This window comes from Aplidium turbinatum, chromosome 1 (genome assembly GCF_918807975.1).
Source record: "Aplidium turbinatum chromosome 1, kaAplTurb1.1, whole genome shotgun sequence".
NCBI classification, from domain to species: domain Eukaryota; kingdom Metazoa; phylum Chordata; class Ascidiacea; order Aplousobranchia; family Polyclinidae; genus Aplidium; species Aplidium turbinatum.
In genome coordinates this window covers 48,468,963-48,481,366 of record NC_137472.1, presented here as the reverse complement: position 1 = coordinate 48,481,366, position 12,404 = coordinate 48,468,963, and the positions used below count along the sequence as shown (strand labels likewise).

At 37.4% G+C, this 12,404-nt stretch overlaps 1 protein-coding gene across 1 annotated transcript; it reads left to right on the top strand.

Moving 5' to 3' along the window:
• Nucleotides 1-3,379: 3,379 nt before the first annotated feature.
• On the top strand, nt 3,380-11,642 carry LOC145775170 (turripeptide Lol9.1-like). The gene is made up of 3 exons (XM_082586407.1): nt 3,380-3,529; nt 7,377-7,469; nt 11,499-11,642. The coding sequence occupies exons 1-3, from the start codon at nt 3,390-3,392 to the stop codon at nt 11,575-11,577; spliced, it is 312 nt and encodes a 103-aa protein (XP_082442533.1). The 5' UTR covers nt 3,380-3,389; the 3' UTR covers nt 11,578-11,642.
• The last annotated feature ends 762 nt before the right edge of the window (nt 11,643-12,404 follow it).

Genomic DNA, 12,404 nt, shown 5'->3' with positions numbered 1-12,404 from the left:
ACAAGTGGCCTCGTGTATTAGGCATTGCTAAATAAGTCAAAAGTGGAGTATTAAGGAGCTTGGTCTGGCAGTAGCGTTGTTCAACTAATTTTGTTGTTGCGGTATTCTAAGATAAATACTAATCCCATGTAAGTAACACTAGATACTGGGTGCGAAATGCGTTCTTTTCTAGCATAAGAATCAACCTATGCCTAGAATTTTATCAGTGTGGCCCGCCACAGCTTTCCTTGTGCTAAAAGTGGCCCGCATGAAAAAAAAGGTTGATGACCCCTGCTCTATAACAATGCGAAGGGTTATATAGGGTTAAACTAAAATACGTTACGTTTGATACGAACACGGCAAAACCTTTCCGATTAAACTTTAGACACGCACATTATTGAGTTTTCTTTGCTATCTTTTCAATAAAATCAATGCATTGTGCAAACGGATGTTGTTTGTTGTTTCAACAAAACGTTGAGAGTTGAGACTTTCCAAGATTGTAAGGCTAAACTTAAAAGTTGGAAATAAGGAAGTGGCCAGCGTAAAAAAGACTTATTTTCTTATCCTATTTTCTTATAATCCTAAAATCACACTTTTCCACGTCGGGGGGGAGGGCCTTCGAAAGGGGGGGAGGGGCGAGGCAACTGCACCCTTTGTTGTTGCCGGGGAATTATTCCATTCACTAAGTGCCGCTATGGAAGCAGGGATATCTATAACTACGGGATTGGAAACTCTGTGGAACTGAAAACCATTTTATACACCAGTAGGGTCACTTTTATTTGTGCGCTGCTGTGATAAATAATCACATAAATTGACCTCAAAGGGCAGCACGTAGTAGACTAAACGAACAACCAAAAGTGTAACAATCAATTCTCCTGCTGTAAATTGTAAGGTCTACGCTTGCCTGGTTTGTTTATTTGTTTGTATTCCATTAGTGCAGTCATGTTGTATTTTGTTTGCTGCTTAAAAAAATTCCAGAATGACTATTAGTTTTAGTTCTGATGACATCGTAAACGAATTGGTTTCGTACTGGATTGGTCTGTGAACAAGTTGATAATACAACAGCATATTTCACTGATTGCTGAACACTCCTCATTTACTTCTGATCCGATTTGCAGTACGCAAAATGCTAAAGAACAATAGTAGGAGGTTTTTGGACTCGTTGCATTCATTTATTTTTTGGATTCATTGTTTTTTTCTAGCAGCGTAAATGTACTCTTATACATCAATTAAGTGTCAATGGGAGTGTATTTTGTATTATTATTGTAAAATCGAATTTTGTATATCTTTTAGTCGGTATTTTATTTTGTTAATCTTTCTGTAGTCGTAGTAATGTGATGACCCTACTGATGTATAGCACTGAATAGAGTTTCCAATCCCGTAGTTATAGATATCCCTGTATGGAAGTGACACTTTTTCCATGGTCGCACATTGACACTAAGGCTACAACTCGTTCTACATCCGACAAGTTGTTGTTACACATACCTTATACCAGGGCTTTCCAAACTGGGGGTCACGACCCCCCAAGGAGTCGCGTAACAAACTTCAGGGGTCGCAGAAATTATACCAATTTGCACAAGGTAGCCTACTGCATATTAACACTTCTGTGCGAGATGCTGTGACAGTTATTAACTTTATTAAGAGTCGCGCACTCAATAGGCTGCTCTATTTTTGAAAATTTATGAGGTGAAATGGAATCGGAGTTAAAAACTCTTTTAGCCAATTAATGTTGAAAACCGAAATCGTGAATTTTCCAACAGAATAAAATTCAGTCTTAGTCCACCATTTTCGCAATGACATCTAGCTTTACGAATTATGTCAAATGTCAGATTTGCTTGAAAAACTAAACGAATTTAATTTGTCCCTCCATAGGAGAAAACATCAATATTTTGCATTGGAATCTAAAATTGGTGCCTTCATCAAAAAATTGAACATCTGGAAACCAAAATTCAAAATGATTTATCTGAAATGTTCTCACTTCGTCTTTTGCCTACCGTTCCAACCTAAACAACATTGAAACTGCCTTGAGACCTGCATCAGCAAACACTGAGCCACAGCTGGACTTGCTTTTTTTGCAGAAGGCAGTCACACCCATTACACTGAATGAATGTGTTTGCTTTTTCGTTTTGTTTCCAGTAGGCTGTCCAATGTCCATAGGCTTCGTTGTTATGGTCAGAAATAAACAAAAATAAACTGAACTGAGTGCCAGTAAATTGTAAGTTTATTTGGTTTTCGTTAGATTTAAGCTTTTCAATAAATATCACAAATGTATATTTCGCACTATTTGTCGTTTTAATTGTAAGGGGCCGCGAAAATTTTTAGGAGGTTAAAAGGGGTCGCAAGCAAAAAAGTTTGGGAAGCCCTGCCCTATACCATGGCCAGGTTACTTTTATCACATTAAAAAACTGTGTATCAATAGCAGGTAAAACTAGGACTTCTAGATATCCCGGATCAATAGTTTTAAACATTTAATGCCCTACTATTAATAAAAATACTTAAAGCTATACAAGCAGGCTTGCTATAAATTAAAGTGCTTGTTTAACTAACGGCTTCCAATGAAAGATTCGTGACAATAACAAGCACGTGGTCACATTCCCACACAGTCGCATCAAAAAGTCTTGATTTATCAACTTCATTGACTTGCAGTCTTTCCTTAATAACACATTACAGCGTGGTGCTTTAAGTGTTAAATTTGTTTTGGTGATCAAACCGATCAATTTCTATGTTTAGAGTACGATCGAATGAAAAAATGAGTTTAACTACATAACTGAAAAGAGATAAATATGTCCTAAGACGGAATTACAATCAACCAAATGAAGACAATAAGCGGAAGTAAAACTTAAGGCAAAGACTTTTGGTAGGCAGAAGGAAAGAAATAATACGCGTGGGATTGAATCCATTGGAAGCTATAAGGACTATTTTGATCCATTGTTGGATCTGTTTTTTTAGTTTTTTTTGTTTAATTGTCATTCTAATTGAGTTGCTCAAAAAGACAGGGTAGGCAAAAGTGTTCTGTAAAATACTGTATGTTAAATGATAACTTCTAATTGAACACGTTTCCGCCGAATAGATATAGTAGGCCTAGACTGTATTTTTTTCATCGTCAAATCAAAAAGTAATAGCCTATTTGCTAGAAAAAAAGGAGATACAACAAAACGCGAACGTTAAAGCTTGCTCAAAAGTCAAAATCGAAATGATATAGCCTAGGCCTATGGTAGCCTAAGTAGCCTAAAGAAATTGCTCATGTTTTTAAAACACTTTGATTCGGCAAGAAAGTCAAGCGCTTAACTTTTTTGTTTCCAATCTAGAATTTACACGCGTTATTAATTAATCAATCATTCATTATTTTGCTGGTTTGTAAACATGTCAGTTCTCAACAATGTATGTGTAGAGAAATAGGCTCACACCATATGATGGCTCAACTTGGTAGGCCTAAACTAAAGTATTATGCAGATTTTAGCAATATGAAGTTTTGTATTTTTCTTCTCTGCTTGCTTTGTTTAATAATTGCCACTTCAGCGCAAGACACTTCCAGTGATAACTGCATGAAGTAAGTATAATTTGAACTAAACTAGTGGTTCCAATCAGGGTCGTGTGAGCACTATTTCGCCCCTCCCCCGGAAATCCACTACTGGGCCTCTATGTTTAGTAATGGCGCTTATAAATAAGACAAGAAAGTATTTAGGGTCGTAAACTCTATCACTATGGAGAAAAATTTGCATTCATCATTTTAGCAAAGAAAAAGTTGGGAAAGTTAAAAAAATAAACAAGGTGTGGGGGCTTTCCCCCCAGACAATTTTGACAAATATATTCTTGTTTTGGTCATACTTTAGGAATTTATAGGAACAATAATGTTTTTCATTTTTATCAAAACGCGCTCTTGGTATGTAACCAAATTTATCAAGGTTTGGTTTAAACTTGAGGTTAGCTTACCTATTAAAAAAAAATCATATCTTGATTAACAACAAAATTTGTCAATTTAATTGTTAATAAACCAGGCTATTTGAGTGGGCAGTGTTTAGGCTACTTTGGAATATTAAATCAGTTTATTAGTTTTTGGGCAACACAAAAAAACTTTTTACTCTTTTAACCCACTGTTGAAACCAAGCATTCTTAGTTTTGCTAGCTGGATGAATAAAATGGAGTTGAGCGAGCAAACTGAGCGAGAAAAATTTACAAAAATTACGTGTTAAATGTTACCGGTACATGTAAATTTACAACCCGAAAAATGCTGCACGAACTAAATATGAGTGGGCCCCTTTGCAGACGTGGGTCCCCAGCCGGGGATATAGCAGTAAATTCGGTCTTGCATGATTTAAGCTACCGAATATATAGTTTCTGTAGCAGCTTTTCTATTTTTTCAAACAGTCAAAAAACATTTAAACAGACTAAAATGAGTGGGACCCTAATCAACTGTGGCCCCTTGCCGAGGGATACGAGGGGCAGTTAACACGGCCCTGGTTTCAATTCTATAAATAGCGCGCTTATCCTCACAGTTTCTATAGCTTGTATAGACTACTTTTTATGTTCTTTCTAGCTGATTAAATTGAAGAGGGCTTTGGTTCACAACCTATTTCATTACTGCAGCTTCTGAGCTATGCATTTGGCCTACAACTGCTCTTTCTGTGTCATAGAATTTATATTAGGCATGTTTATTATTCTGCATTTCAAAGCTCAAGTCCCGTGGTCAGAATTTAGATAAAGTTAAAAAGAAGCTAAAAAATTCTATCTTCCTCTTCTCTAAGCGTCTTGCCAAAGACATAGACGTGTGTGCCGATGTCTTTTCGGGAAAATCAACACTTTCTTGTAGTTTATGTTGTAACTGACGTCGAGCTGATACCTGAAATATTAATTTTCTTCCCACCATAGTATGCAATCAGATTAATGCATCAAAAATTGAATTTAACGTTTTGAACGATCTCACCCTAGCCTAGCGTAATGCATTTTGAACTATGGCTTAAAAAAATCTTTTTTTCTGTCGTCCATGTTTTCAGTTTCAGGTCAAGGTTTAATAACATCGGGTGGTGGCGGTGCTTATGAGATATTTTACTGTATAGGCTAAGCTAGGTCTCAAGTAAGCTTAGTAGGCTACGTTGTTTTGGGAAATGAAATTATTTAAAAAGTTGATTTTTTAAACTGTTACAAAACTGCTTACCGGTATCTAACTAAATTGGTTGGATATTTTTGTTGACATTGCACTGCATTAAACAAAGTTCTACCGAATGTATTTCTTTGATAAAGTTTTTAAACGGCATTTAGCCATGCAACACTTCCGTTGCTAACAGTTACGTTATTTATTTACTTATTTTTTGTGAAAAGCAACTATTTACTTGAGCTTTCGTCGCCAACAACATTGCTGTTTTGTAGGCTACAGTTTAACAGTAGCCTACTTAATTGGGGCCTTAATGAATAAGACTTCATATTTTTGTCATAACTAACTTGGTGCTACACAACATATATGTACGTAGGCCTATGTGTCATTTCAAAGTTGCCTAAAAGTCAAGTCAAAAAATTGAAAAGCACTGGGCTAAACTACGTTGGCAAAATAGACAAATAAAAATAGAAGTGGTGAGGAAGGTATGACAGCGCTGTATTCGAAGGTATACGGTAGTATACGCAAGATACTCTCTGCTTTTTCGAGCAAGTATAGTAGCCTACCTACCGTCTGGTTTTTCAAAGAGAGTGTCTGTGCTATCCTTACTGATTCTTGACAACTAAGCTACTAGATCCCAAATTTGTAAAGAGGATAAAGATGTAGGTTCCTCTTGGCAGGCTGTTTGGAATGTTTTCACAGAAAAATAAACAATTTGTACCTCTTGTCCAATTTTGATGTTGATAATTCATGCTATGGTAGAATAGTCCGCCTCGTTAGCTCAGTGGTTACGCGCCCGGCTCAAGATCACGCGGCACTGGTTCGACTCTCGGGGTGTGCGCTTGAGCAACAATTTCAGGATTGCGCTCCATTCAGCGGCTCCTAGTGAATGGAATAATTCCTCGGCAACAACACTTCAACAATCGGAAAACTTCACTCTGCCAATCTCGGTAACCGGTTCTGCGTCAAGAGGTCTACAAGTACAGTATGCGAGACTATTAGGAATATACCCATCATGGCTTTGTCAGTCCGAGCCTCCGAGGATAAAGATTCAAAACCAAACCAAGCCAATAAAGATTAATATTTTACAAGTTGTTTATTATTTATCATTTTGGCAAATCTGGCAGTAGGCAATAGCTTACCCGAGTGGTCAGGCGCGGATTTATGGGGGGGGCCCAGGGGGCCCGGGCCCCCCCCGAAATTTTGTGAAAAATTGTAGAAATTGTATGTTTCCGCATCAAATGGTTTGATAAGCTTCTAAACAGCTGATATTAGTCCCTCGGCATCACAATTGATGAAAATGGTTCTTTTAATGTCTATTTTATAGCATATCGTATATGTCGTACCGTAGTATCATTGTTCATATCTGTTTAGCCTTTTCTTTCTTTTTAATTGATTTTCAAATTTTCTGGCCCCCCCTGAAAAAAACTCTTAGATTCGCGCCTGCCAGTGGTTCTCAAACTTTTTCAGCTTGTGGCACATTAGAAAAAATATAAAACGCACGCAGCACACTTACAAAAGAAGAAAAGTTGCACTTTAAAAAAAATTATTTTCACGTGTCAATGCGATGGATGTGCTTGTTTATACCAATATAAGCTTCGACTGAAACGAGGTTGCATTGTTGACAAACATATACCCGAATTTCATCGTCAATTCCAAGCAGTCTCTCTCGTTTACAGCTTTTAATTTCAGTCAATATAAGTTTGATTGCTTTTGTACGGATCATGAAATAGGATTTGGAAGCAGACAGCCAAAACGCATCCAAGTTTTTTTTTGTGAAAACAGCGTTTGAAAAAATGGGTCGTTTCGTAAATCAATGAGCTGTTCTTCTTCTGCAGAAAGATTGCTTGATTCATTGCTTCCAAATGGTGGGAAGTAATGTTAGCAATAGCAATAGCTAACATAGCAGCCCAATAGTGACGTGGCAATTACCCTGCTGTATCGGCAATGCCATAATTGGTTTCATTGTCACAGTGCTTATTTATCATCTATTGAAGGAGTTAAAGCGCTTTTAAGTCGCATACTTGTCGGAATGGCTTATTTTAAATATTTGTACAGTTCTTTTCCAAAATTTCAAAAAGATTCGCGGCACACTTGAAAATCTGTGGCGGCACACTAGTGTGCCGCGGCACACAGTTTGAGAATCACTGGCTTACCCTGTGCCTTTTTTACGAACACAGCACTGGGTAGGCTATGCACTTTGTCTATTATTAATGTAGGCTACTGGAACTCATGCTAACTATGCCTACACAGCTGTAAAAACATAGTTTCTAATTGCAATTCATTGCTTGATTCATACTTGCAGACCTTGCAGCAAAGAATACAACCCGGTCTGTGACTCAAAAGGAAAATCTCATGGAAACAAATGTATGTTCGAGATTGTTGCTTGCAAAGATCCGTAAGTAGGATGCACTCTGTATAGAGCTATACTCTAAACCAGGGGTCACCAACCTTTTTTGCATGCGGGCCACTTTAGCACTAAAGAGAGCTGTGGCGAGCCGCACTAATAAAATTTTAGGTAGGTTGATTCTTATGTTAGAAAAGAACGCATTTCGTACCCAGTATCCAGCGTTACACGTTGTTAATATTTATCTTAGAATACCGCGGCAACAAAATTAGTCGAACAAGGCTACTGCCAGGCCAAACTCCTTTAACAACACTTTTGACTTCTTTAACAATGCCTAATAAACGAGGACACTTGTTTTGCGCACTTATAAAGAGGCAAGCGGTTTCATCAGAATGTTCATCGCCACGCAAGAGTGATGTCGTCACTTCGCTTCACAAAAAATATCTTGCAATTAACAGTTTTAGTAAACCAGGAAATGTTTGATACATCGCAATACAGGTAACAATAGTGACCTGCGAATAGTGCAAACATATCAGTGAAAAATAGGCTTCAATAACAAGGAGAAAGAAACCAGTCACCATGAAACAAACGCTTGTGGAAATCACAGAAAAAACGTTTCTATCGTAACTCATGAACAGTGTTCCCTCAACAAGCAATGGATTGCTTTTTCATCCTTTTTGTGAGAGTCTCTAAAACTGTCTTTCTTTGATTATTATATTAGACAACTGTCACTTGCGGTGCTTATCAGCATAGCAAGAATTGTTGATTAACAACATTTTGCAGTGCTAAGCTAAATATTTTCTTAGTCTATTACAACTAGAAACAGTCTTCAAATTTGTGTATAATATTTTGCCAATTTATTATAAATTGAGTTGGCACACCGATTTATTTTGCCAACAAAAACTTGCATAAAGGGAACACTGCTCGTGAAACACAATAACGGTGAAATGCACACTAGTGTTTACATGACATTTACAAACTTGCAGTAAATGAGCAACCGTATACTCCCAGACAATTTCGAAATTCGAAAACAGACGTTTAAATCACCCCACCTAGAATTACAATCTGATTGGTCGGTCGGTGGAATCGTATGCAAAGCGAAAATATGCTTCCCGGAAAGTATTTTTTCCTTCATGCTCTTTAACTATTCATGCTCTTTAACTCCTCAAGAATTTTTGGTTATACTTGTACGCTGATACTATAGGGACAGTACATTAAGGGACGCGCAACTCCGTTGTTCCGCCAACATTAGAAGGGTCAATTGCCAATTTGGCATTTTTTACGCTTTGCTGCTGGCTTGCTTTCAACCAAAAACCTTAAATTACTTTAAAACCAACTTCACTCTTCTTATATGAGCCATACAAAGTGCATTATTTTGTAAATAAAAAAAACATAACCCTTCTAGTGTTGCGGATAAGCGAAAAGCGGATGTAGTTATGCATCCCTATGATCTACAATCCCTAGCTGATACTTCCCGCGGGCCGCACATAACAGCGTGGCAGGCCGCCAGTTGGTGACCCCTGCTCTAAGCTGCTTCTGCTACGTCCTGCTAAAAGCCACTGGCCTGCTAAAAGCCACTGGCCTGCTAAAAGCCACTGGCCTGCACTAAAGAGTAGATAGTGGGCGTTAAGAATGTTTAAGTTAGTACCGCAGCTAATATGTTCTTTAACTTTTAAAATAGGCTATTCAAATAGGATTTTTTAATTTAATTACTAATGGTAATCTACTTTTCTTCTGCGTCAGAAACAAAGTAGGCCACAAAATGAAAGGCTATAACTGCACTACTGCTTACGGTTATTTAGAATGCTTTTTGTTTGTCGTATCCAGGCTTACGCCCGGTGATTGAAGATTTAGATTAAGTGGATGGAAAGGCAAGGAAGCCAATCTTCGTGACCACCTTCAGGCAAGCCTTTAAGTGTGTTACCAAAGACACAATCGCATGCTCTTGAGCGGTGTCGAACCGGCGCATTTTCGAACGTCGTTCCAGGGCTCTCAGTCTCACAACTCGGCAATGCAGCCAACATTTAGATTGCTGAGTTAACCAAGTTTACTTTTTAGTACAGATTTTTATAATTTTATTGTTTTATGCGCTTTGCGATTGTAGCTTAAGTTATGAATGCAATTCAAATGCCGGTTAGACCTGTGGGTTAGACATGGCATATCGCAAAAAAAATCATGGGGTTATGTTTATTTTCATCTTTATTTTGTTAAAAACAAAAGGGTTCCATTGCGAAAAAGTGCGTTTCTTTTGATAACACTATTGCCACCAAACAGCATTAATTCTACAAAATGAAACTGTCGCCCCCATCCATTCCTATCATCGTTAATATAAATATCCGCATCCAACATGAATATATCTTAGACATCACAGAACGTTTTTATTGGTGCGCCACTGGTATCAGTAGGCTATAGCCTAGGCTAACTCATAGACAAATATTTCGCTCCAAAACATAGTTTCAATCAAGCAATTGTAGCTAGTCAAATTTAAAGGTTTTGAAAATGCAGTAGTGTATCAAAACAAAATTGTAAAGTTTCGTATACTGTATGGTTAGCTGCATTTTTTACTTGAAATTCTCTGATGCAATATCTGCAGAAGGCATACCCTAGTAATCCAAGTAAAGATAGGTTATGAAAGGAAGCAGCACTTTTTAGTTCAGCTTGAGTCATTGGTTCCAATTTTTAAAGCTAAATATACTAAAATAACTGTTTTAGAAAACCTACAAATACCGAGTCTTCATGATTCATACAGTGAGGAAGTTACGTCGCACTTCTCAACATCCTCTTTATTTTTTTAATTCATCATCGAGTTTCTTTTAATACTACTGGATTTGGCCGCCCCACCTTACTAAGGTTACTTGCATTTTAAAAACGGTCAAATTCACTTCTACTTGACAAGACAGCTGAAGTTAAATACGATAAAAACAGTTTTTGTTTGATTTGATGTTCCAGACATATTTCTTTAAGATCAATTAACGTTTCGATTGCATTGGAGTCCTTACATCCGTTCGGATAGCTCAGTTGGAGCGCTGCTACAAAGGGCTTCAATTCGAATGAATTCGGTTACAAAAAGATAGTAGCTGCAACATAACAAAAATTTCTCACAAACTTCATTTCTCAGAACTTTTACACAGACTTTATTAAAAAAGCGGCTTTATGGGTGACGAAATAAATCTACATCATTTAACGGGAATAGGGTAAGCTAATAAAAATAACTTGTCGCATCCAGGCTTATCTACCTGTCATAGCAGTAATTCAACTAACAAAGAATAGTTAGCAGTGCAACATGTTACAGATTGGCAACATACTTTGAGCTATAAAGAGTCAACTGGTAAACATTTCTTTTTGTTACTTTTTTTTACAAATATTTGTATCATATCCCAAACTCCACCTCTCCCAACTCAATGTGGCATACAATAAGCAGCGAAAGGCGCTACAGCAGGGCTACTCAATTGGCGGACCGCGGTCCGAATCCGGATCTTCTGAGTGTTGAAGGTGGACTCGGGCTTCCGGAAGAATAACTTCATTGCCACATTTTAGGGCCTCTTAAAACAGATTTCCATTGGGGAAAAGCAATTTTTTGTGATAATAATCCAAGGAGCTGGGGGCTTTGCCCCCAGACATCCCAAGGTTTTGCTGTCTTCTCTGATGTGCGATCCACACAGCTACACTACAAAGAAACACAATACGTTTTTTCCTTTTTATTTCTTTGTTTGTGTCAGACAAAAATCCAAGATGTGTTACACACTACCTAAAAAGTGTTTCGGTGCTCGTACTGGTTGTTTAATTTTCGTGGTTGCATGTGAAATATTCACCGGACCGCAGAAATATTCAACTTGTCAAAATGGACCTTTGCTAAAATTAGTTGAGTAGCCCTGCGCTGCAGGAATTGTGTGACAAAATAAAAGATATCGGGACACATCGCATGGACCATAGCTTTCAATGTTATTTAGGTTATTTAGGCTATTTTACTAATCATCTAAGAGTTCTCGCTACAGGTGTTTCAAAATAAAATATGCCATCACAAGGCTATTATGTGGAATCAAATTAAAGACACCAATTTTGTCTACTTATATTTTTCAGCACATTGAAAGAAAAAGCCTGTTCCCAACAGAAGTTTGCCGGAGGTGAAAATGCAGAGAACTCTGACTCCAGCCGTTAGCTTCGGTTGGTTTTGTGACCAATATAAAAATGTTGTCAAATGGTCACGCAAATAAAACATTTCTTTCGAAAGCCGAGTATTATTGAGGTGACTGCTATGATATTGACTCATTACCTGACTCACTATGCTCCGCATAAGTTAATCAAGTTTTTAATGTTCAGCGCAAAGATATCAGAGGGAGAGTAAAAGATCAAGCATTAGTGCAAACCACTCTCAAGTAGACTAAATTTTCTTTCTTCACCGAGACAATAAAATATGTCATTTTTACATTGATTCAATGTTTGCAGATGTTGAATCAATGTAAAACGACAGATTTTGCTGTCTCGGTATGTAAAGCTACCAGACACATCATATCAATACTTTTGTCTCATACGTTTCACTACGTTAAAATTACAGTTAATAAACAAAAGGTAATTGCAAAGTGTCGTTTCCATAATTGAGAAAACATCACCGGCTAGGGGCAATTTATTTTTAGAAAGTAATTGAAAAATTCCTGCCATCTCATTATGCATTGAACGTCTTCAATCATATCACTTTTCTTTCGCCACAATTAACTTTTTCTCTTGCCTTCAATCGCACTACGGCACAGTTTCAAAATTTTAGTTTTCTGGTTGTTTGCTCTGAGAATTTGCATTGTCATGGACTGATGGTACGCAAAACGTCAGTAAGCAGTGTAACAACTCGTCGTATGTTGTTGCTTTTACTTTCATCCAATAAACGTTGCGGCTATTGCTGGAAAAGATAAACACAGGGGATAAATATCCAAACTTTTTTGGTACGGTATGTAGACGATTTCTTGCTCAACTTTTTCAACTTTATTTTTAACA

Bases quoted from the DNA above. Each gene is read 5' to 3' on its own strand.
- LOC145775170 (XM_082586407.1), top strand. From the start codon at position 3,390: ATGATGGCTCAACTTGGTAGGCCTAAACTAAAGTATTATGCAGATTTT. The intron at 3,530-7,376 runs GTAAGTATAATT...TCATACTTGCAG, and splicing joins TCCAGTGATAACTGCATGAA to ACCTTGCAGCAAAGAATACA. The intron at 7,470-11,498 runs GTAAGTAGGATG...TATATTTTTCAG, and splicing joins ATTGTTGCTTGCAAAGATCC to CACATTGAAAGAAAAAGCCT.